At 35.3% G+C, this 26,672-nt stretch overlaps 1 protein-coding gene across 1 annotated transcript in view; it reads left to right on the top strand.

Moving 5' to 3' along the window:
• The window catches only part of PAFAH1B1 (platelet activating factor acetylhydrolase 1b regulatory subunit 1), a 73,554-nt gene that overhangs the window by 27,277 nt on the left and 19,605 nt on the right, over positions 1-26,672 (top strand). The window contains exons 2-4 of the mRNA XM_081270262.1: positions 5,746-5,967; positions 24,802-24,886; positions 25,123-25,197. Of these exons, the coding sequence (XP_081126388.1) occupies positions 5,936-5,967; positions 24,802-24,886; positions 25,123-25,197 (192 nt within the window). The 5' untranslated portion in view covers positions 5,746-5,935. The remainder of the gene's footprint in view (positions 1-5,745; positions 5,968-24,801; positions 24,887-25,122; positions 25,198-26,672) is intronic.

Here is a 26,672-nt window from a genome sequence, read left to right as displayed (position 1 = left end):
TTGTTTATTTTATAATTTGTTTGGGTCTAGATATAAATATGGTCTATATATCACAATTTTTAGATGTGTCATTTGTCTATTGTTTTAAAAAATATTTTTAAAGTTTTGGATGGACCTTTATTTTATTTATTTATATGTGGTGCTGAAAATCAACCCAGTGCCTCACACATGCTGAGCAAGTGATTTACCACTGAGCCACAATCCCAGCTCTTCACTTGTCTGTTTCAAATACATAGGGCTGGGCTATGGTATAACTCAGCAGTAAAGTACATGATCCCCAGCACTGAAAAATGCTTTCCATCCCTTTTCTTTCCATCCTTTTTTCTTTCTTTGGAATTTGAAGAAATTGGGGCATTTGCTTTATAGGGTTTTTCATAGTCTAGCTTTTGCTGATTGTATCCCCATTGTGTCTTTAACATATGTCCACTCTACTTCTTGCAGATTGATAGTTGAAGGCAGATGCTTAATCAGGTTCAGATTTGATTTTGTGGCAGCAATATTTCATAGATGGAATACTGTTTTTCTTTCACTGTACCAATATAAATATAGTTATGTAGGTATAACTATATATATCTAGTTTGTTAACAGTGTTGGTTAATTAGCGAGTAAAAATAGTGATATTAAAAATTCATCATTTTTTATTTCTCCCGTGTCCCGTGTCTTTTTCTCTACCATACTAATTCAAAGCCAGCTTACCTTTTTTTTTTTTTGGTGGTGCTGGGGATTGAACCCAGGGCCTTGTGCATACAAGGCAAACACTCTACCAACTGAGCCATATCCCCAGCCCCTCCACCATTAGTATTCAACCATCTGATTTGGCTGAGAAAAATAATTACTTTTCAATATTTTCATCAACTTCTAAAATTTGTTTATGGTACCATCTCTACCCTACCCCTTCCCCTGTTTAAACATTGTTTCTGCCATTTAAAATAATTTCCCTGCCATTAAAAAAAAAAAACAACAAAACAAACCTTTAATTATTTATTTTTATGTGATGCTGAGGATTGAACCCAGTGTACCTCACACATTCTAGGCAAGCACCCTCCCACTGAGCTATACCCACAACCCCTCATTTCCCTGCCATTTTACTGAATCCATTTGTGTTATTAGTGAGCTCTATGATGAATACAGCCAACCCACCTTAACCTTATTTTGCTGGGTAATTGGATGGCTTTGGATACTGTTGATTGCCTCCCCTGGAAACACTACCTTGGCTTTTGTGACATTCTCTCCTGATTCATTCATTCATTCATTCATTCATTCTGATTTGTTATCTTGTATTTCAATTCATAATACACACATAGAGCATAATTTTTCATGTCTCTGGTTGTACACAGTCACACCATTTGTGTTTTCATACATGTACTTGGGGTAATGATGTCCATCTCATTTCACAGTCTTTCTTCTATTTTTTGTGTAACCTTTTTTGTTCTCAGAACCAATTGAAAATTCTTTTTTAAAAAAATACATTTATTTATTTATTTATTTTTTATGTGGTGCTGAGGATTGAACCCAGTGCCCCACATGTGCTAGACAATTGCTCTACCATTGAGCTACAAACCCCAGCCCAATTGAAGATTTTAAATTTTGTTTTTGTTTTGCGGTGCTGGGGAATCATGTTACTGCTGAGTTATACCATAGCACAGCCCTACGTACAAATATTTTTTTCCTCGTGGTAGTGGGGATTAAACCTAGGGCTACTTTATTGAACTACATCCCCAGCCCTTTTTTATTTTTTATTTTGAGATAAAATTTCATTGCGTTGCTTAGGGCCATTCTAAATTGCTGAGGCTAGCCTTGAACTTGTACTCCTCCTGCCTCAGCCTCCTAAATTTCTGGGATTACAGGCGTGTGCCTCCTTACCCAGACAAAAAATTTGTTGTTTTTGTTTTTGCCTGCCTGCCTGCCTTCTTTCCTTCTTCCTATATTTTTGTTTTTGACACTGGGGATTGGACCTAGGGCGCCAGCTAATCCTAGCCCTAATTGTAGATAAGATCAAGTATTGGTGTTGCTGTCCCTGGTTCTAGGCTTGACCCTCTGCTCAACTTGCTCTGCAAATTCTTCCTAGGTCATCTCAACCATTGCTATGTCTCCATTTACCACATCTATGTAAAAATTGTCAAACCATTTTATTTTAGATTAGTTCTCTTCAGAACTGGCTTGTTTGTACACCTTCCTAGTGGAAACTTCAGCTGGGATTTTAGGCATGGTCCCTGCCTAAAGAGATTTTTCTAAAAAATTTATATAATGGCTTCTCCTTGACCTTTGGATAAATTGTTTTTGTTCTATCTCCTACTTACTTGCTTAGCTTCATTCTGAGTCAACACTTGTTAGTTTATCACTTGTTAATTTCACACTGTTCACACGTTTTAATTTCCTGTTTCTTGATTGTAATGACCCATTAAACTTGGTGTTTTAAGACAATGCTTGGCACATAGTAAGTGTTCTATATGTTTGTTAATTTTATATTTTGGTTTTATTATTCTTCAGTAATCCTGCTATTTTAGTGCATTTTTTTGTGTTTATTTCTATGACTAGAACTCCATATTAAGTTGGACTTTATAATAATATAGTAATATTTTCCTGATCCAAGCAGGGATTTTTGCCATGTCTCTTTTTTACTATTAATTCATATGATGAATTCGCTTATCAGTGAATTACTATTGTCTCAGGTAATAGAAAACTGTAGTTTAGATAATCAACACCATCAGATGATCCTTACCCTACCATGTTCTTTTTCAGTGTGTATGAATCCCTAGATGCTTTGTTTTCATGACAATTAGTACTTAGAAAAGTGAGGTTTAATTGGGTGTGTTAAATACCAATGGGTTGTATGTTGTGTTTTTAGATTATCCATTGTGTTTGGTTCTGATTCCACTATTACTGACATGAATCATATTTCTCTGTGTTTAGGTGGAGTGGTAGTGTTAGCTTTTTCAGTTGTCATTTTTTTGCTAGCTAAACTCCTGGTTGAAAGAATCATTGAAAACAAAAATAAATTCCTGCTTATGTGTATTAGAATTGCTTAATGGAGAAAACTTTCTTCAAATCAACACCTGCCACTGGGAGCATCTCACTTTTTGACTCAGGGATCATATTTAAAACTATAGTTTGCTTTCTCAGTGTTCTTTTTGACGTTCTTTTTTGTAATGTTGGAAATTACCATTATATTTCTAGCAACTGGAGCAGTGCCTGGCACAGGCATGACTAGAGTCAGAGAGTCAGGGTCTCACTGAGTTGCTTAGTGCCTTGCTTTTGCTGAGGCTGGTTTTGAACTCTTGATCCTTCTGCCTCAGCCCCCAAGCCTACTAGTGGGATTATAGGCATGTGACACTTCGCCCAGTATGGTATGTTCTCTTGATGGGTAGTCCTGCAAGTTATTTGTTATGCTTTTATTTTACTTGGAGGATGATTTCCTTTGGGGAGGGGCGTGCTGTGGATTGAACCCAGGGATGCTTTACCACTGAGCCGTATCCCCAGCCTTTTTATTTATTTTATTTTATTTATTTTTTTTAATTCTTTTTTTTTTTTTTTTTGAGAGAGAATTTTAATATTTATTTTTTAGTTTTCGGCGGATACAACATCTTTGTATGGGGTGCTGAGGATCGAACCCGGGCCGCACGCATGCCTGGTGAGCGTGCTACCCCTTGAGCCACATCTCCAGCCCCCTTTTTATTTTTTATTTTGAGTCAGGGTCTCACCACATTGCTCAGGACTTGGCTGCTCTTTAACTTGTGTTTCTCCTGACTCAGCCACCCAGTGTCACTGGGATTACAGCTTGTGCCACCACACCTTGTCCTACTGGTTTAAAGTATCCCTGATAACTGAATTTTATATATGCCAGAAATCTGCTTAAATAAAACCATCTCACATACATTTCCTAAATCCAGTGGAAATACCCTCTGTTTTTGTATAACAAGACAATCTTAATTTTTAGGAGATTTTATCCCCCGCCCCCAACTGGGGATTGGAACAAGGTCCTTGCATATGCTGGGCTAGTACTCCACTACTTAACTACACCCTCTCATCCCTTTTTATTGTTTAATTTTGAGACAGTGTCTTGCTAAGTTGCCCACCCATGCTGGCCTCACACTTGCCGTTTTCCTGCCTCAGCCTTCCATGTAGCTGGAATTATTATATACCACAGTGCCCAGTATTTTTGTTTGTTTGTTTGTTTATTATTGGGGATTGAACCCAAGGACACTTTACTGCTGAACCAAGTCCCCAGCCCTTTTTATTTCTTTGACTTTGAGACAGGGTCTTACTAAGTTGCTTAGGGCCTTGAACTTGGGGTCCTCCTGCCTCAGCTTTCTGAGTTTCTTGAATTATAGGCTTGCACTCTTGGGCCCAGGTTTTTTTTTTTTTTTTTTTTTTTTTTAAGGTACAGACTTGTACTGCTGGGCTCTAGAAAACCTGCCTTACTTCTCAGTAGCCATGGGTAGAAGCACCCCTGTCCTGAAGAATGATTATTTATAAAAGAATATAATTTCTTGATTTTTCTCACAAATTTACCTTAATTTAGTTGATTATTACTTTTTAGATACAGTATGGAAACTGACTTTATGGTATTATAAGTGTATCAAATAAGGACTCTGAAATGTTAAGTAATATTATCCAAAAGTTAGATTAGAGGGAAGTGCTATGTAAGCTTGAGAATCTAGGGTAGTAGTTCTTTCCTTCTTTTTTTTTTTTTTTTTTTTTTTTAAAAAAAAAAAACACATGCCTCTGAGGGACACAAAATAAAATGAATTAAATTTGTCTTTTGATTTAAATTGCATTGGTTAAGAGAGCATAAGATTGCTAAGCAGTTTATTTCTGTTATAAATACCAGCCAATCTAAGGCTGTTATTGGTGGCTAATTGTTAATCCTGAAGATCACTTCAGTTATGGCTGGCATAATTTGATTTCTGTACAGTTTATGAAATCTTTATCTCCAGGTTTAAAAAATATATTTTTTTTTAGTTATTGATGGACCTTTATTTTATTCATTTACATGGGGTGCTGAGAATCGAACCCAGTGCCTCATGCATACTTGGCAAACGCTCTACCACTGAGCCACAAACCCAGCCCTCTTTTGCTTTTTATATTACCTTTTTTGTAAATTATAGATTTTTGTCTTTAAGGTAAAATTATAATCTTCTAGAGCAGGTTTTTTTGCTGTTGTTTTTGTTTGTATTTTTTATTTTTATTTTTTTGTGGTACTGGGGATGAAACCTTGGGCCTCACACATACTAGTCAAGTTCTCTACCACTGAGTTTTTCTATAGACCAGTTATATGTTAATATTTTAAATTAAGTATATTTGGCAGTTGACAAGGATGGGAATAGGTAAATGTAGGCTACATTTTAACATAGATTAAGCAGTTTGTATCATTAAGTAACTATTGAAGGTAATATAAAATAGTACATATTTTGGCATATATTTTTATTTTATGTTGAAAAATCTAAAATTCATTAACATCCATAAGACACTAATTTAAAAAAAACTATAAGTAAATAGCAGAAAGATTAATAAAGGGAAGGGATTGGGGGGAGGGGAGGAAAAGAGAAATTACTGGGGACTGAATGAGAATATGCTTTTATAATATATCAAAATTAATCCTATTGTTACGTATAACTAAAAATAACCAATAAAAAACACAGTAAACTTCATCTTTGAAAATGTGTTGCAATTAGTAATTTAGAAATAATTTGAATTTTAAGTGAAAAAAATAATGTTATTTTTTCTTTTTCTTTTTCTCCTTAGGTGGAATGAACCTTACTTGTTGAATATCTCCTGGTTACTGGTTGGATTCACTTATAAAAGAATCATTTTCCCCTGTGTGGAAGCCACTTAGTGGCATAGTTAATTATAAACCCAGGGATTACAAAGCCTTTTGATTTCCTGAAGGAGGGACATACCACTATATCAAATAAGCTTGACATTAACAGCCAAAATGGTGCTGTCCCAGAGACAACGAGATGAACTGTAAGTTTCTTTTTTTTTTTTGTGATGTTAAGAAAAAAATTCTCTTTCATAAGAGACAGAGTAGTAAATTAAAATACAGATTTGGGAGGTTTAAGATTAAAACTTTTTTTTTAAACCAGTGTGTACCTATTGGTTTGGCAGTGTGGTTTGATCTTACACCTGGGTCTTCCTTTAACATAGCATTCTTTACTCATGTGATTTTTTTAATGATTAAGTTTAAAGCAAAATAAATAAGCAAGTTAGTTGATAAGTCTTATCCTAAACTCCTCCCCCCCTTTTTTTTGGAATGGTACTGGGGATTGAACTCAGGGATAAACTTGTCTTTTAAATAAATTATGTTCACAGGAAGATAAATGCTTCATATCTCTAATTTTTTTCCCCTTAAATCCATGTCTTAGAAAAATAAAAGAGAAATTACTCCCACCCTGACCATGGTGTTATATACTATATCCTCAGCCTTTTTTATTTTTTATTTTCAGACAGGGTCTGGTTAAATTGCTGAGATAGCTGGCCTTGAATTTGTAATCCTTCTGTTTCATCTTCTTAAGTTGCTGGAATTGCTAGGATTTTAGTTATATGCCACAAAGCCTAGCACCATGTTTTGTTATTGACAGTGCCTTTCCTTTGCTTTCTTGTGTTTTTTTATCTTTTATCATTCAAAGGCTATTAGGATTTGGACTTTGTGAGGTAGCAAATATGATAGTAAATGCAAATGCATTAATGAGACAGGTGTGAAGTAGTTTAACCACTGTTATTTAGGACATTCCATACTTTTTAGTATTTTACAGCATTCCATATTTCTAGGTGAAGAATATGGGGGAGAAAATTCAGATTTTTTAAAAAAATTTTATGTGGTACCAAGGATCAAACCCAGTATCTCATACATGCAAGGCAAGTACTCTACCACTGATCTACAATACCAGCCTTAATTGGAAATATTTTTAAATTTATTAAAAAAGTTACAAAATTATTACAGAGATTGTTTATTATGTTTTATATATTTCCTATTGTTAACATTTCATACCATTTACTTCACATGTTTACTTTATAAGGGTGTGTGTAAAGTATGCTACACAATAGTTTTTTCCCTTAAATGTTTGAGATTAAGTTACTTATGCAAAGATCCCCAGATACTTCATTATTCAGTTCCTAAAATTAAGGTTTTCTTCTATAAAACCACAATACATTTAGTGTTTTCAGTAAATTTAATGTTGACAAATTTTTTCATTTAATCTATTTTTTATTCCAATTTTGTCAATTGATCCCATAACATACCCACCTTCCTCCATTTATTTTATTTTACTTTACAACAGTTGTCCTCTAAATTGTTCTGGCTAGCCTCAAACTTTTAATTCTCCTGCCTCAGCCTCCCTAGTAGCTGGGATTACAAGTGTGGATCACTAGGCCTGGCCATTATGTTGCGCATTGCATTTCTTTTCCTCTCTAGTACACCATGCAATCCAGGATCAAGTGTTGCATTTCATTGTTCTGTCTCTTTTGTCTTATTTATTCTGGAACATTTCCTCAGCCTTTGTCTTTTATGATATTGATTTAAAAAAAAATTAGTTATGGATGGACACAATATCTTTAATTAATTAATTTATTTTTATGTGGTGCTGAGGATTGAACCCAGTGTCTCACATATGTGAGGCAAGCACTCTATCACTGAGTCACAATCCCAGTCCAGACATTGATATTTTTGAAGAGAATTTTTTATTAACAGCGTGTTCCTCATTTTGGATTTGTCTTTTGTTTTCTCGTGGTTAGATTTATGTTTTGCATAAGTGAGGAAATACTTTAAGACCACATGAACATCTGGTTTTCCATCGATATTTCCTCCTAGATTTAATATCGGTTGGTGAGTCTTGCTTGAGCCAGTCTTTAGTACAGTGGTTGCAAAGTAATGATTTTCTGAGACCACCACTCATTCCACAATTACCATTCAGCACTTATCATTTTACTATAAGCCAGGGGCCTTCCCCCCCCTTTTATTTAGTAGTGTTTTCATTTTTGGTGTGAACTCATGAGTTCGTTCTTTCTTTCTTTCTTTCTTTCTTTCTTTCTTTCTTTCTTTCTTTCTTTCTTTCTTTCTTTCTTTCTTTCTTTCTTTTTTTGTGAGCTATACTGCTCAGCTGTATTCCCATCCCTTTAGAAGTGTTTATCAAGCAACAAAAATTTGTGTTATAGTAGGATTTCATTGTAAATATGGGAAATAGATTGTCTAGTTTTTAGTAAAAATAGAAGGTGAATCTTTTTTTTCCTCCCATTTCTGAAAATAATATGAATGTGTATTTACTGTAATAGGAGGAAACAAATGTTTATATACTTTGTGGAAATATGGTATATTTTGATATCTTAATTGATTTTTTTCTTTTTTTGGTAACATTTGTAGCATTTATAAGAGATTGGGTAGTAATTGATGTGTAAAATCCTTTGAGCTATCATTGAGGTAGAAATGAGAATGATTTTTTGGGGGGGGGTACTGGGGATTAAACCACGGGCACTCTACCACTGAGCACATCCTCAGCCCTTTTTGTTTTGAGCCAGGGTTTCACTAAGTTGCTGAGGCTGGTCTTGACCTTGCCATCCTTTTGTCTCAGCCTTCCTGACTTGTTGGCATGAGCCACCACGCTTGACTTCAAGAAGGAAAGATGGGCTGGGGATGTGGCTCAGGCGGTAGTGTGCTCGTCTGGCATGCGTGCGGCCCGGGTTCGATCCTCAGCACCACATACCAACAAAGATGTTGTGTCCGCAGAGAACTAAAAAATAAATATTAAAAAAATTCTCTCTCTCTCTTAAAAAAAAAAAAAAAAAAGGAAAGAGATCACTGAAGCAGTACAATTAAATGTGATTCAGCTTAACAGTGTGTGCTATTTACCTTCTATGCTCTTATTGCTCTGGGTCCTACAGGCATGACTAATATAAAAAATTTTTGTGGATATGACAAATACCTTTATAGATAAATTGAGGAGAAATTAAAATTAATCTGGTTTCATGACAAGTAACAGAGGCAAAACCAGTTTTCTGATTTTTAGTTCAAAAAGTTGTATATGTCAAAATATAAGCATCAATTCCCCTTACCCTAACCAAAACTTTAGAATCCTACATTTGAGATGTAGCCAACATTACCTCTGTATATTATATATATTTTTCCAGATATTTTCATGTATTTACAAAAATTTCATGTATTAAGCTACAAAGAAAATTTTAAATTCCAAAAAAGTAGAAATCACATAGGCTTTATTTGCTGTCATAATGCATTAAAAGTATTTAAATAGTTCTGTCTTGTCCTTTCCTTTCCTGTCCTTTTCTTTCTACCCAGGGGGACCCTACTACTGAGCTACATCCCCAACCCCCCCCCCTTTTTTTTTTAAAGAGAGAGAGAGAAAATTTTGTAATTTATTTTTTTGTTTCTGGCGGACACAACATCTTTGTTTGTATGTGGTGCTGAGGATCGAACCAGGGCCGCACGCATGCCAGGCGAGCGTGCTACCTCTTGAGCCACATCCCCAGCCCCCCTCCCCAACCGTTTTTAAAATTTTTTATTTTGAGACAGGGTCTTGCAATGTTGCTGAGGTTGGCTTTGAACTCACACTTTTCCTGACTCAGCCCCATGAACACCTGGGATTACAGATATGTGCCAATGTGCCTGGCTCCTTAGGTCTTTTTAAATTTTTAGTCAAGGATTCTCAAAGTTCCCCAGACTGGCCTCGAACTTGTGATCCTCTTGCCTCAGTTTCCCAAGTAGCTGCAATTATAGGAGTGGACCACTATGCTCAGCTTGTTAGTTTGTTTAATGTTATTTTTTTTTTTTAAGAGAGAGAGAGGAGAGAGAGAGAGAGAGAGAGAGAGAGAGAGAGAATATGTATTTGCGTGCTACCATATACAAACATCTTTGTATATGGTAGCATGCATGCCAGGCGAGTGCGCTACCGCTTGAGCCACATCCCCATCTCTTGTTAGTTTGTTTAAAGGTTAATTTGGCTATATCTTTTTTTTTAATATTTCTTCTTGAGTTTTATTTTACATTTATGTGGTGCTGAAGATCAAACCCAGTGCCTTGTGCATGCTAAGCGAGAACTCTACCACTGAGCCACAACCCCAGCCCCTGTATATCTTTTAACATGCACATTCTTTTTTAATTGTTGTCAACTTACTTGTACGTGACAGCAGAATGCATTTCAATTCATTGTACACAAATGGAGTGCAGCATTTCAATTCTCTGGTTGCACATTGTGTAGAGAGGTACCATTAGAACATGCACATTCCTTGATTCAACTTTCAAAAAGAACTTTTTCAGCAAGTGTGTAGAAATTTCTCTAGGGATAACTATGTGAAAAGATGTTTGTTGCAGTTGTTTGTAATTGTGAGAAACTGTTAGCAGTCTAAAAAATTCATCCTTCAGAAGGGTATATTAAATATAATATATAGATCTTGTGGGAATATTGTAAAGCAGTTAAAAAGAATGTGGTATATTTATACATATGTATAGAAAATGAACTCTAAGATCGATTGTTAAGTGAAACAATCAGATTGCTAAATAAGATGGTATGAAAAAGATATGACACATTTAAATACTCTCCCAAACACGCATGCGTACCACATATGCACTTATTTATTTTCTGCTTATATCTGTGTAGATACATCTATGTACACGTATAGATAAATACCTATACCATTTTAGGACACACACTAAAATGTTAACAGTGGTTGCTTCTGAGCAGAAGAATGATACTGGATGAAGGTAAAACAAAAGAAATTTGTGACAGTATTCTTTCAGTATTTTATATGGCAAATGTATTGTGTAAATCAAAAGTAAATTTTACCAAGCCAGATTTTGAGTGTAATACATTCTGAATCAGTTTCTTGGTTGTGGTGTAACTTTTTTCCTGCTAAAGAATTGGTTATTTTGGGGGATATTTCCTTTTATTTATTTATATATATATATATTATATCCTTTTGAATTTTTATTTTTATCATTAGTTTGATATTACCTTTGATTTCTTTGAAAGTATATTTATCTGTAATTTTTTGCTTCCTTGGGCTATTCTTCCCATCTAAAGCATGCTTTCCTCTCTCTTTGCTTTGTTGTTTTTCCCCTCCCCTCTTAATAAAATTTATTTGAACCCAGTGTTGTATTATTCCTTCTTACTAATCATCTTTGAGGACATTTTGATCTGAGGGGAAGAATCTAATGAAATAGCTTGAATTGGGTGTGCTTTCTTTAGAACACCTTTCTGCCACAGTTTTTTTTTTTTGAGAGAAAATTCTTTCAATTTTTTTTTTTTTTAGGTTTTGATGGATACAACATCTTCATTTTTATTTGTATGTGGTGCTGAGAATCGAACCCAGCCAGGCAAGCTTGCTACCGCTCAAGCCTCACCCCCAGCCCCTTTCTGCCACATTTGTGCTACCTTTTGCTCTAGGGTGTGTTGCTTTTTCTCTGGCAACTCCTTCTCTGGGTAAAGTGACCTTCCTAAAGTGATCTTCAAGCCTTTTTTCAGGATAATCTATTGTTTATCTAATAATTAAATGTTTAGCTAATTCTGGACAGTATGTATGAGGCTAAATCTCTTGGCTTTTTTCTTAAATCTTTTTTGATCTATAGACAGGTTTTCTATGTGACATTCTCCATCTTTCCATTGATTTATAGTTTGGGTTTTCCCCCTTTTATTCTGAGACATTATTGATTACATAACACATTGATTTAATATCGCCTTTGGGATGAAGAAACACAGCTGCATTAAGTATCTATATGGTTTCATTTTTTAAATATTTTTTTAGATGTTGGTGGGCCTTTATTTTATTCATTTCTTTATATGCAGTGCTGAGAATTGAACCCAGTGCCTCACACATGCAAGGCAAGTGCTCTACCACTGAGCCACAACTCCAGCCCCTCTATATGGTTTCTAGATTCATCCAGAGAACATTAAAATGTGGGATATGTCATTTTTGTACATTCAATTTTTCCTCAAACAGTTTCAAATTTGTTGTAAGAAAGAGAGATGTGTAGTACTATAAATATAAAGTCACAGAACCAGAAAAGAAAGATTCATTTCAGTCAGTAGGATGCAGAATGTTTTGAAGGGCTGGGCATTCTTTTTTGACATTTGAGGGATTTGTAGGACTTAAAAAGTAGGTGGGACTAAAGTTTGTATGGTTAGATTGTCTTTTTTTTAAGTTGTTGATGGACTTTTAAATTTTACTTACTTGTTTATTTGTGGTGCTGAGAATTGAACCCAGTGCCTTATACATGGTAGGCAAGTGTTCTACAGTGAGCTACAATCTAAGCCCATCAGATTGATTTTTTAAGATGGTGATTTATTTATTTTTATTTTTTTAACACTATTTTTTTTAAGAGAGAGAGAATTTTTTAATATTTTTATTTCTTAGTTTTCGGCGGACACAACATCTTTGTTTTTGTATGTGGTGCTGAGGATCGAACCCAGGCCGCACGCATGCCAGGCGAGCGCACTACCGCTTGAGCCACATCCCCAGCCCAAGATGGTGATTTAGATGTATACTGCCATCAGAAGGATCTGATGCCAGATTAGTGGTATTGTACTTTTGGATACTCCAAATTGCAGCTGCTAGGCAATTATTTGCTAACATTTTTTTTTTCTCTGTCAAAGTTTATTAGAAAGCCAGAATGAACATTGATAAGAGAACTAAAACCTAATAAGTGAGTAAAGAAAAATTTAGAAGATTATCTAGTGGCTTTAAATGAGTTGAGTCTCTAGTGTTTGATGAATTGTATTGTTGAGTTGAAAGAATATAACAGGAAAAGAGGCTATATGCTAGTGAGTTTGACATTCAGTTTTAAGTTATACTAACTCATCTTTTTCTTTTTTCCTTTTTTAATAATTTTTGGTTGTCAATGGACTTTTATTTATTTATATGTGAGGCTGAGAATCAAACCCAGTGCCTCGCACATGATAGGCAGGCACTCTTGCCACTGAGCCACCGCTCCAGCCTCTATACTAACCCATCTTTAATTTGTAAAGAATAAGTAGAACAGATTCTATTTTCTTTAAATTTTTTTTCTTTCTTTTTTTTAAAGTTTTTTTTAGTTGTAGATGGACACAATACCTTTATTTTTATGTAGTGCTGATTGAACCCAGTGCCTCACACGTCCAAGGCATGCGCTCTACCACTGAGCCACAACCCCAGCCCCTATTTTTTCATAAGTGTATTTTATCATAGGCCAATGGGAATGACAAACTATATAAAAGCATATAAGAAGAAATCTCTCTTCTTGGCTCCTAGTCCTTGTCAAGGCAACTTTTTGGACATTTGAACAAATGCTGGGCCCACAATATACTTGGTTTTCAGAAAAGTTTTTGTTAACATATACTTGTGGACAAGGTGGATAATTATATACTAAATGAGAGTAGTACAAAGTAGTACAAGAGTTGCACCTAAAGAGAAATTAGAAACACTAGACTTTGTCTTAAGTGTTTAAAATATATAGGACACTTTCAGTTTTTTAGATGATATGAAGTTACAGAATACATTTAATGATAATCGAAATTGCAAATATCTAGAGCAATGGCTGTAAACAAGATAAAATTAAATAAAAACAAATATTTGAGATCTAGAGTACAAGACATGACTTAGTGCACTTACAATTTTAGATAGTAATGAAGCCAATAGGTTGAAATAAATTACTATAAAAAAGCTGTTTGGGGCTGGGGATATAGCTGAGTTGGTAGAATGCTTGCCTCACATGTAAAGGCCCTGGGTTCAAGTCTCCAAGCACCACCAAAAAAGAAAAGAAAAATATTTTGATTTCAGATCATTTATACTAGTGTAAAGAAGTAGATGCTGTGGCTGGGTTGTGGCTCAGCGGTAGAGCACGTGCCTAGCATGTGCGAGGCTCTGGGTTTGATCCTCAACACCACATAAAAATAAAGATATAAAATTTTTTAAAAAAGCAGATGCTTCTAGGAAGGAGAGTATAGTGTCTGTTAAGGAAAGGGAATTGTAATTGTCTAGGAGGATATTATGGCAGTATTTGTTACTTTTTTTTTTTTAATGTCACTACTTTTTTTTTTCTTAAACAGAGAGAGAATTTTTAATATTTATTTTTTAGTTTTTGGCGGACACAACATCTTTGTTTGTATGTGGTGCTGAGGATCGAACCCGGGCCGCACGCATGCCAGGCGAGCACACTACCACTTGAGCCACATCCCCAGCCCATGCATAATGTTTTATGTCCACCATTATAGTATTATTCAGAATACTTGTTGCCCTTAAAATTCCTGGAACTCCACCTATTCATCCTTTTTTTTCTTCTCCCCAAGCTGAACAGCTTCTGATATTATTACTAATCTCCATAGTTTTTGTCTTTTCTAGAAATTTGGAATTACACAGGATGTATATAGCCTTTTTATATTGGCTTCTTTGACTTAGAGGATATGCATTTAAGGTTCCTCCATGCTGTTTCACGAGTGTAATAATATATTTTAAGCTTTTTTTCCTCTTTAAAACTAATGTCAGTTGATTGAAGTACATGGATTTCTACTGTGCATGTATTTGAATGTTGTATATACTTAGTATTGATTAGAAAGTGATTCTTCCCAGCCTTTGCAAAAGAAAGTGAAAATTTGCACCTGCCTACATATTTAAAATTGTACATGAGAATACACTACAGTAGCACATGTTCATAGAGTTGAGTTAGATGCTAGACAAATAGTGTTAGGGTTTAGCTTAAGATTTGGGTACTTCTTGTCAGACTTAAGGTCCTATAATAAGGAATGAGAGCAATGTTCAGATCTTGTTACTGACTCAGCTTTCAAATAGGTATTTCTCCCACTTGTGAAAATCTTCTGGGTTGGTTTAATTGAAGAATATCCTAAGACTGCAAGTTGAGCTGTTTAAGTCCAGTTACTGTTTGCACAGTGTACCTATGTTAATCAGGATGTTATTAATACTGAGCAAAATACATGAATCAATTGAATACTAAGGTTGAAATAAGACTGCAGTTTTAATCCATAATTCATAACCTTTCATTTTCAAGTGTTTATTAAAAACAGGTATTTTCACATTGAGTATAAAAATATACATTTTGAACATAAGCTTTATTATTATTACTACTACTACTATTATTTTTGTACTGGAGATTGAACCCAGGTGTACTTTACCACTGAGCTATATCCTCAGTACCTTTTATTTTTTGAGACAGGGTCTTGCTAAATTGCCCAGGCTGGCCTTGAACTTGTGATCCTTCTGCCTCAGCCTCCCAAGTTGCTGGGATTAAAAGTTTGGTACTGATGGAACCTATAATCATTGACTGTATTCTTACTTCTTATACTATAGTTGTAATTATTACTTTGAGATAAAAGATTACAAAGAGTCTGTTGAGCCTTCAAAGAAAGACTTAAATATTCTTAGCTTGTGTTACAATTAGTCTTATTTTTTTGGAACATTTTAAATTTAAGTATTTTAGTAGAAGCATCGTATCTGATCATTACAGATAACAATGACATCCTGTATTATAGGAATATTGGCCTTTTCCCTTCTAGACTTGACAAAAAGATAAACTAGTAAACAAAACACACATTTGATTTGTGAATTCAAGCCAAAATAATAGAATTGCTCATTGTTTCAGAAAGTATATTTCAAGTATAACAGAATGAAATATAGCTAGTTATGGTGACACATGCCTATAATCTCAGCTTCTTGGGAAACTGAGGCAGGAGGATCACTAGTTCAAGGCCAGCCACAGCAACTTAGTGTGAGTACCTGTCTTAAAATAAATTTTTAGAAAGGGCTGAAAGTGGAACTCCCTGGTAGTGCATCACCAACACCCCCCCCCAATAAATAAATAAATAAATATTTAAGGTGATTACCATAGGATCGTGATTGTTTACTTTCTGTAGGATTATGTAAAGCCTTTTTATTCTGCAGGATCATATTTCATTTCACTGAGATTTGGAAATTCTAGAGGGTTGTATTAAAAGGAAAATGAAAACAACAACAAAACATTGTAGAAGCAGCAGCCAGTGCCACTAATTCCAATAAGGAGGTTCAGAAAGTTGTATCCTGAGTTGTTGCTATTTTCTGCATGATGCTAGAGGTCAACTGAGGCTGAGATGTAGTTAGTGTTTCAGAGTGAGGAAAGGGAACCATGAACAAATAAATAAATGATCATCAGGTAGCCCTTGAATGGTAACCACATATTATGGATAATTACATACTAATTCTAAATGTAAATACTTTTTTTAATAACTGATTTTATTTTTAAAATACATGACAGCGGAATGCATTACAATTCTTATTACACATATAGAGCACAATTTTTTATATCTCTGTATATAAAGTATGTTCACACCAATTCATGTCTTCATACATGTACTTTGGATAATGATGTCCATCACATTCCACTATTATTGCTAACCCCAACTCCTCTCTTCCCCTCCCACCCCTTTGCCCTATCTAGAGTTTGTCTATTCCTCCCATGCTCCCCCTCCCTATCCACTATGAGTCAGTGGAGATTATTGAATATCCCTGTTCATACAGAGTAAAAAATCTGTTGACACGTGGAACCTGTTGTATAGTAAATCAAGCCCTAAAGAATAAAAGTGAAGATCCTTTAAAAGATCGCCGAACCTGAGATCTTCGGGGATCTTTTAAAGGATCTTCACTTTTATTCTTTAGGGCTTGATTTACTATACAACAGTCTTCCTTTGTTTAGTTGCTGTTTCATCTAATCTATCTGAAGTATGTGATAAATAGGTCTTTTAAAAATATTTTGAGGGTTGGGGATGTGGCTCAAGCGGTAGTGCGCTCGCCTGGCATGCGTGTGGCCCGGGTTCGATCCTCAGCACCACATACAAAGAAAGATATTGTGTCTGCCGAAAATTAAGCAATAAATATTAATAAAAAATATTTCGAGGCCAGGAATGGTGACACATGTCTGTAATCCCAGCGGCTCTGGAGACTGAGGCAGGAGGATATGCAGTAAAAAGATAGTCTCAGCTATTTAGCAAGGCCCTGTGAATTTAGCAAGACTGTGTCTCAAAATAAAACATAAAAAGGGCTGGGGATGTGGCTGGTACAAAAAAAAAAAAAAAAAAAAAAATTCAGGCTGGGTGCTGTAATCCCAGTGATTCAGGAGGCTGAGGCAGAAGGAACACAAATTCAAAGCCAGCCTCAGCAATTTAGCAAGTCCTGTCTCAAAAGAAATGAAAAAGGCTAGGGATGTAGCTCAGTGGTCAAGCATCCCTGAATTCAATCCCCAGTAGGAAAAAAAAAAAACCTCACTTCCTTTTGATTTTAGTTAATTCTGCGTAGAGTTACTGGTTTTGGTCTACTCAGAATGATCTGTTGCACTTCCATGTGAATTTTTCTTAATATATTTTTTTAGTTGTTGATGGACCTTTATTCGTATGTGGTGCTGAGAATCAAACCTAGTGCCTCATGTGTGCTATGCAAGCAAGCTACCACAGCCCCATGAATTTTTCTTGAATCCAAGTGATTGGTTTATTCTCTTCATCCCCTGAAGTTTAATAGATAATTCAAATCATGTCTTTGGAGTTTCTCATAATTATTGTAAATATTTGCCTTGACATCTGCTTGTTATAATTCATTTTACTTGTCTAAAAGGGGATAGATGTTGCCTCTGCAATAAAACTGATGAAAAACAACTTGGAAAAAAAATCAACTCAAGGTCAACAACTAGCAAACCCTAGGAGTATCCTTTAAAGCTTTAGTCTTATTTATTTCTTACTTAAAATGATGGTAGTACACCTTTCTGGAGTTAGAAATTCCTCATTCATTGGATCAGATAGTTATCTTAGATAATAAGAGGTGGGACATCAGAGGTGGTAGTACTAAAAGTATTCCTCATCCCTGTCACTTATTTAACATATTGCAAGAAATGTGACTGTGACTAAATTGTATCTTATTATAAGAGAAGTGACTGGAGCTCCTGAGGGACTGTTAGGATTTTGGTTTTGATCAGTATGTTGTACAACTGTTCCTAATTACTTCAGGCTTGTTTAAGTTTTCACTTTTTTTTTTTTTTTTTTTTTGGTGCTGGGGATTGAACCCAGGGCCTTATGCATGTGAGGCAAGCCCTCTACCAACTGAGCTATATCCCCAGGCCCTCACTTGTAATTTATTCACTGTATATATCTTTTTTTCTAAACTGGGGGTTGAACCCAGGAGCGCTCTGCCACTGAGCTACATCCCCAGCCCTTTTTATTTTTTATTTTGAAATGGTCTTGCTAAGTTACTGAGACTTGCTTTAAATTTTTAGTCTTTCTGCCCCAGCCTCTCATGTCCCTGGGATTACAGGCAGGCACCCTGCTTGTTTTACTGTTTAGTGGTTCAGTATTATGATATTATTAATGTCATGTGGTATATTGTGATCTCTCTAAATTCTGTCAGTGGTTCCATGAGCAAGTACCTAAATAAAAGTTTGTCATTGTATTATAACCTTTTAACCATGCTGGGATTACAGACATCTATCTATGTTGACTTTTACTCAGTAGAGAACCTGTGAAGGAAGGACTGAGGCTTTCCTAAAACCATACTGCTCCATCTCAGTGCCAGTACTGTGCATACTCATTTCAAATTTTATTGTGGAATGGAATATTGAGGCTGCTTCAAGTTCTGAAACTGCACTTGGTATAATTAGCAGAGACCTCTGGTTCCCTGTAGCCAAGTCAGTGTACCTGTCTAGATCTCAGCTGGCAGCATTTGGTCTGCTGCTCTCAAGAAAAAAACTAAAAAGGAGAATACTATGTAGTTTGATCAGATTAGGGAGAAGTAGCTAGATTGTTTCTCTTCTGGTCCTACATAAGTGGTTACAAATTATAAACAAAACTCAGGTGAGCTGGGTATAGTGGTACACACCTGTAATCCCAGTGACTGGAGAGGCTGAGGCAGGAGGATCACAAATTCAAAACTAACCTCAGCAATTTAGTGAGGCTCTAAGCAATTTAGATCCTGTCTCAAAAGAGAAATTTAAAAGGGCCAGGGATGTGCCCAAGGGCTAAATCACCTTTGGGTTCAGTTCCCTGTACAAACAAACAAAACCAGCAGGTGATATGCATATGCAGATTGAGCTAGGCTATGCTAGCCAAAGAATTTGTCAGTTTTAGTTTACTTGGGCTCTGCCTGGCCTGGGGCTCTTTTTTTTTCCTTCCAGTTTTGATTCTCAGGAAAAGAAAATTTAGAATGCAGAAGGACACTTACAGGATGTTGCTTTTAATCTTAAAGGGGACTTTGTTTCATAACCATCACCTACTCGAAACTTGCAGATAACTGTTTATTTCTTTCACCTCCCATATTTAGTTAGTTACCAAAAAAGCCTACTGGTTAAAAGTGTGACATATGACTGCACTCCCAGGGACCCAGGAGGCTGAGGCAGGAGGATTGCAAGTTCAAAGCTAGCCTTAGTAACTTAGCGAAGCCCTAAACAACTTAGACTCTGTCTCAAGATAAAAAATTAAAAAAAAAAAAAAAAAGGCTGAGATGGTGAAGGACTCCTGGTTTCAATCATGAGTATGGTAGGGGGAAAAAAAGAAGTAAATTTATGAGTCAGATTTGTTTTAAATATTTGTGTGCAGGGTTTTTTATTTAATAATTTATTTTGAGGTGCAGGAGATTGAACATCTCCTGGGTGCTAAACCACTGAGTTATTTTTTGTTTGTTTTTTTAATTTTATTTTTGTTTACTTATGTATTGGTACTGAGGATTGAACACAGGGGCACTTTATACCACTAAGCTACATCCTTAGCCTTTTTAATTTTTTATTGAGACAGGGTCTCACTAAGATCCTTAGGTCCTAAGTTGCTGAGGCTAACCTCAAACTTGAGATCCTCCTGTCCCAACCTTTTGTGGTGCTGATATTACAGGATTGCACCACTGTGCCTGGCTATGTTGGAAGTTTAAAAATCAGTGTACCTCAATTTTAAGAACATTTATGAAGAACAATATGGATATGGAAAATATGTAAAAATCAATCTCTCTGGTTGAATAGAAGAGTTAAAAAGAGCTTTCCCACCCACTTGACATATATTCATTGGAATTATTGTCCTCTAAGTTATTTTACTACTAACTACTTTTGTTCCCTAAGAGAAATTAGTCCTCCAACGTATGACACTAGGTTAATATATTCTGCTCCCTAAATTAACTGGATGATTTTAGGATCAAGAGACAAGGTTAAGTTGGACTTAACATTTGACACAAATCATAAGTGTAGGGTTGGGTATGTGGCTCAAGCGGTGGCGCACTCATCTGGCATGCTTGCTACCCAGGTTTGATCCTCAGCACCACATACAAAGACTTTGTGTCCACCGAAAACTAAAAAATAAATATTAAAATTCTCTCAAAAAGGGCTGGGGATGTGGCTCAAGCGGTAGCGCACTCGCCTGGCATGCGTGCGGCCCGGGTTCGATCCTCAGCACCACATACCAACAAAGATGTTGTGTTCGCCGAGAACTAAATAATAAATATTAAAAATTCTCTCACTCTCTCTCCTCTCTCACTCTCTCTTTAAAAAAAATTCTCTCTCTCTCTCTCTCTCTCCTCTCTCACTCTCTCTTTGAAAAAAAAATTCTCTCAAAAAAAAGTGTAAAGTCCAACTAACTTGGAGTGCTGTTTTATTATGTACATTTTGGGATTATCCAAATCTTTGTAATTAATCATGTTTGCCACTCATTTTTACCAAGTAAAGAGGTAAAAAGACATTCCTAACTGCTGATAGGAAGCAAAATTGATACAATTCTGGAGAGTATTTATTCTCAGAATATCCTGAAAATCTTTTTTCACATCCTCCCATCTCTGTATCTGTATCTCTGTTTCTTTTTTTAAAAAAATATTTTTTTTTTTTAGTTAAACAAAATGCCTTTATTTTATTTATTTTTATGTGGTGCTGAGGATCGAACCCAAAGTGCCTCCCACACGCAAGGCAAGTGCTCTGTCACTGAGCCTCAACCCCCAGATCCCTCTCTGTTTCTTTTTAATAGTCCTGAGATCAAACCCCAGACTCTAGGTGTGTTGGGTAAGTACTCACCCACAGAGCTGTGTCCTCAGCCCATTATGTATCTTTTGATTCAGTGTAAAGATGGTAGGAAAGTTTTAACTATGTGGCTACTTATTTGCAACATTGTTTAAAAGGATGAGCAATTAGAATCACCCTGAAAATCTAGCAGTAAATGATAACACAAATTAGGGGATGTGGCTCAATTGGTAGCGCGCTCACCTGGCGTGCGTGCGCCCCGGGTTCGAGCCTCAATACCACATACCAACAAAGATGTTGTGTCCACGGAAAACTAAAAAATAAATATTAAAACAAAACAAAACAAATTAATTTGATAGTTATACAGTATAATATTGTATTATGTTATAAAATAATATTAGTAAGGGAAGGTATTTATACTGGGTTGGGATGAAATTAGCAGGGTAACTTAAATTTTTTTTTTTTTTAAAGAAGCAAGGTGTGTAGCTTGGGGGTAGAGCAGGTGTCCTGGGTTCAGTAACCTCAACACAACACTACACACACAGAAAGTACCAGATTTTGGAATATTTTGGATTTTCTGGTAGGGATTCTCAGTTTGTGATTGTAATCTCAAAGTGATGGTTTTTTTTTTAATAAAGAAAAGAAAGAGGGGCTGGGGATGTGGCTCAAGCGGTAGCGTGCTCGCCTGGCATGCGCAGGGTGCTGGGTTCGATCCTCAGCACCACATAAAATAAAAGGCGTTGTGTCCACCAAAAACTAAAAATAAAGAAAGAAAGAAAAGAAAGATATATTCATTTTGCATTTTTCTCCTTTTAATCTTTTTTCTCCCTTTTTCCTTGGTATTAAGGATTGAACCCCAGGGGCATTTAACCAATCAGCCACATCCCTATCCCTTTTTTATTTATTTAGAGACAGGGTCTTGCTAAGTTGCTTAGGACCTCACTAAAGTTGCTGAGGTTATCTTTGAACTCAAAATCCAATTACCCCAACCTCCTGAACCACTGGGATTACAGTCATATACCACCACACCTAGCTTCCTTTTAATATTCTTACATGAAAAAGTATCATCATTTATTTATTTACACTTCCCTTACCAAAAAAAAAATGTTCACTAACATCATAGTGGTTCTAGTTTGTGCATATGTTATACCATAACATGTTATTTGTTATATGAGCTTTAGTGTAAGAAGCTGTGTGCTGTGTGCTCGCAGTGTCAGGTGCTTGGACTTAACTCTGATATAGAAGTGGAATGAGGTAGGAACATTAAATATTTACAACTGCTGTGTATAATTTGTTTGCCCTTGACATTTCCCCTTTATGTACTTGATATTTATATTTTAGATTAAAACATGGAAATAAAGCTAAGAAATAGATGTTTTTTAAATTTTTTATTTTCCTTATTATTTTGGGATATCCTATTGAAAAGGAAATTTATTTATTTTATTTATTTTTAAAGAGAGAGCGAGAGAGATAGAGAGAATTTTAATATTTTATTTTTTAGTTATCGTCGGACACAACATCTTTGTTTGTATGTGGTGCTGAGGATGCCAGGCGAGCGCGCTACCACTTGAGCCACATCCCCAGCCCAGGAAATTTATTTTTATTGACATTTGAATACCTCGACAACACAAAATATTTAATAAAAGGGGATTATGGGGGAGACATTGCCTTCTTAGTTTGTATTGATTTGGAAATCCCAAGTACTAGTAAAACTACTACTTGGTGGGAAGTAGATTTTACTCTAAAAGAAGATATTTTGTAATGAATGAATTGGTAGATAGACCAGAAGGTATAGATGGTATGAGGAGCACATAGACTCAGACTCATAATAAAAATTTATCTCTCTTCTACCCTTGTGTCTGGAAATTCATTGTGCTAATAACCCTGTAATTATTATTTATCATACTTTAATCTTTGGCATGCCCATAATTATCTGGAACATAAAATATTTTCTGTAATGTCCTATTATCTTTCTCTACTCTTTTTGTTTTTCATTTTTGGTAATATACCCTTCACTTAAAACTTAATCCCACAGTGCTGCCATACTGCTAGAGTGTTTTTATTTCCTAAAGCATTAGGTATTGGCATTAATGTTTATACAAGGGTATTCTTAGCATTGTGTGTAGTAATAAAAGCATTTTGCTCTATAATGGAATGTAATATAATTTGAATACAAGAGGGATTTTTTTTTTAGAGAGAAAGAATTTTTTAATATTGTTTTTTTAGTTTTCAGCAGACACAACATCTTTGTTTTTGTATGTGGTGCTGAGGATCGAACCCCGGCCGCACGCATGCCAGGCGAGCGCTTGAGCCACATCCCCAGCCCACAAGAGGGATTTAAATCTGCTGATAAGGAATGATAAGATGAAGTGGGTTTATGTGCCATCAGCAATCTAATGTTTTTTCAAAAACAAGTAGAGGTTATCTAGAAGATTGTAGATATGTGTTTTTAGGTAAAATATCTCTAAAAAGAATGCATAAAACTAGAAAAATGGTTGTATTGGGGTGGAATAGAGGTGATCAATAATTGAAAGGATACTTTATTGTATATTTAAAATTTGGTTAACTTGGTATATATATTACTTTACATTTTAATTATTTAAATTAATTAAAATATTTTAAAGGAAATCCCCAAAAACCTTTTCTATTATGTTGGAATTTAAGGTTCAAAATAATTGTGACATCTTGAAGTAGGTTGCCTTAGGAGGGAGGGCCAGATGTCTATATTCTGAGAAGAATAAAAGATAAGCATAAGTTGGGTGAGTGGTACATACTTGTAATCCTAGCAAATTGGGAGACTGAGGCAGGAGGATCCTAGTTCAAGGCATCCTTGGCAATGTAGGGAGACTCTTGTATTGAAATTTAAAAAGAGCTGGAGTGGTTGAGTCATTTCCTTATAGAGCAAGAAAAGGGAGTGGGGAAGAGATCGAAGTTACCTGCTAATTGATCTTCTCTATCCTTCAAGTTCTAATTTAAAATGAATGTCTTGGGGCTGGAGTTGTAGCTCAGTGATAAAGAGTGCTTATCTAGCACATGGGAGGCACTGGGCTTGATCCTCAGCACCACATAAAAATGAATAAATAAAGATATTCTGTCCACCTACAACTAAAAAAATTGAAAAAGAATGAATGTCTCATTCTGTATGACAGTATACTAAACTTATTACAAAGTTATTTCTTATAGAGAAATATCAAAACATTTCTTTATATGACCAAGCATGGTGGTGCATACCTGTAATCCCAGCAACTTAGCAAGACCCTGTCTCAAAATAAAAAATGAAAAGCACTGGGGATGTAGCTCAGTGGTACAGTGCCCCTGGCTTCAGTCCCCAGTACAAAATTCATTATTCTGCAAAAAATTCTAGTTGCCTTCCCTTGATTAGTTGTGTATACCAAATAATAAGAGAATGGTAGTATGTAAACATTAGCAAAATTAATTGCTTATTGTCATAGATTAATTATATAAGCCATACTTTATCTATAGAGTACCCACAGCTTGAGGTAAGCAACAAATTAGGAAAAAAAAAGCCCAAGAATAATAAGATATATTATGGATATACTGTGTAATAGGAGCTAAATGTTCTTGAGGCTTTGTAGGGGGGGTGTGTGTGTGTGTGTTTGAGAAATACATGTACTCTTGGAAAGGGAGCACTCTTAAAGGAGTGCCTTCACATTTATGAATTTTAAATAAAATATATTTCTTAAATATGAATGAGATAAATTTAGGGGTTGGCTGTGGCTGTGGCTCAGGGATAGAGTGCTCACCTGGCACGTATGAGACACTGGGTTCGATCCTTAGCACTGCATAAATAAAAGTATTATAAAAAAAATTAGTAGGAGTCATTTGAATTTGTTGTCTTTCAGAAATCGAGCTATAGCAGATTATCTTCGTTCAAATGGCTATGAAGAGGCATATTCAGTTTTTAAAAAAGAAGCTGAATTAGATATGGTATGTTTGACTTTTTATAATTATTCATAGTGTAAAGAGTGGGTTTATTATAGTATCAGTAGTTAACAGTCAGCTATTAACAAATCTTATTTGTTATTGTAGGTTTCTTGGCATTAAACATGGTTTTACACTTTTTTATATAATCAGATTTTTCGTAATATTTAGGCTTAGAGATGGTATTCTGTGATTTGAAATGTTAAGACATTGTTTAAAGATTCCCATTTATTTTTCTCTAGAATGAAGAATTAGATAAGAAGTATGCTGGTCTTTTGGAAAAAAAATGGACATCTGTTATTAGATTACAAAAGAAGGTAACTAAATCTTTTTTCTTTAAAGTTAGCTATACTCAGCATGTTATTATATATTAACTTTCTGAAAATATTAGCAAATTGTTCTGCATTAATTGCCTATCTATAATCTTGAAAAAGCTAATGAAAATATGCTTTATGAAAACTTAGATCATTACTGATACATACTACTCATGCAACATGGGGTATTGACTATGTTGAATCGGTATAGTCCTGACTTTGAGACACTCATCCTACAAGAATTCGTTTGTGCCTTTAGAAGAGAAGGACTCATGCAATCAGTGTGGTTATAGGGAAAGAGCACTAAAGCATGCTCTTAGACAACATTTTCATCTTTGAGCTTTACTTTTATTTTTACCTGTAATATGAGAGCAACAAATAATATTTAAGCCCTAAAATGATTATACTTCATAGGCAAAGTTAGAATAAATAAATAGCCCTGTTCTAATATAAGTTCATCTATATAAAGCTCTTAGAAAAATCAGTGTGGTGGCACCCACCTATGATCCCAGTGGCTCAGGAGGCTGAGACAGGAAGATCTCGAGTTCAAAGCCAGCCTCAGCAAAAGTGAGGCCCTAAGCACTCAGTGAGACCCTCTCTCTAAATAAAATACAAAATAGGGCTGGGGATGTGGCTCAGAGGTTGAGGGCCCCTGAATTCAATACCCAATACCCCAAAAAAGAAAAGCTCTTGGAAAAAAATACCTAGCTCATTGTAGATTTTTGAATACTAGCTTATGTTATTAAGCTAGTATATGTTATTATATTAGCTCTCTATTAGTAACATATAATATAGAGTTGGATGCAGCGTTACACACCTGTAATCTCAGCTACTTGGGAGGTTGAGGCAAGAGTATTGCAAGTTCAAGGCCAGCCTTGGCAATTTAACAAGACTTTTCTCAAAAATAAAAAACGGGGGAACTGGGATTATAGTTCAGTGATTGTTTGTCTGGGTTTAATCTCCATGCCACACACACACACAAAAGAAAAAAACAAAAGGGATATAACAGTAGTATATAGCAGTCTCAGAAGAAGACAGGTTTACTGCTCTTCTGATTAGTAGTAAGAAGACTCTGTTGTCAAATGTAAATTGAAATTTTTCTTTGAGTTAAATAATGAAGATATACTGAATTTTCCCGTTTTTGGTTTTGTTAACACTACTTACATTTTGGTGATATATAAAGATAATTTTCACATAAATCTGCCAAATGGTTTGCAAATTACTGACATTTTTTCATGTATTTTACACATATGTGCAAAACAAAGGCAGTTTTAAAAAATATCAAGCCAAAGCTGGGTGTGGTGGTGCACACCTGTAATCCCAGTAATTTGGGAAACCAAGGCAGGAGTATCACAAATTCACGAATCTGAGCAATTTAGTAAACCTGTGTCTCAAAATAAAAAATAAAAAGGAGTGGGGGATTTAGGTCAGTCATGGAATACCACAGGGCTCAGTCCCCACTACCATAAATAAATAAA

Source organism: Spermophilus citellus, assembly GCF_964194105.1.
Source record: "Spermophilus citellus genome assembly, chromosome: 17".
Lineage (NCBI taxonomy): Eukaryota > Metazoa > Chordata > Mammalia > Rodentia > Sciuridae > Spermophilus > Spermophilus citellus.
The sequence above is the reverse complement of the archived record's forward strand: the minus strand, read 5'-3'. Positions and strand labels throughout refer to the sequence as shown.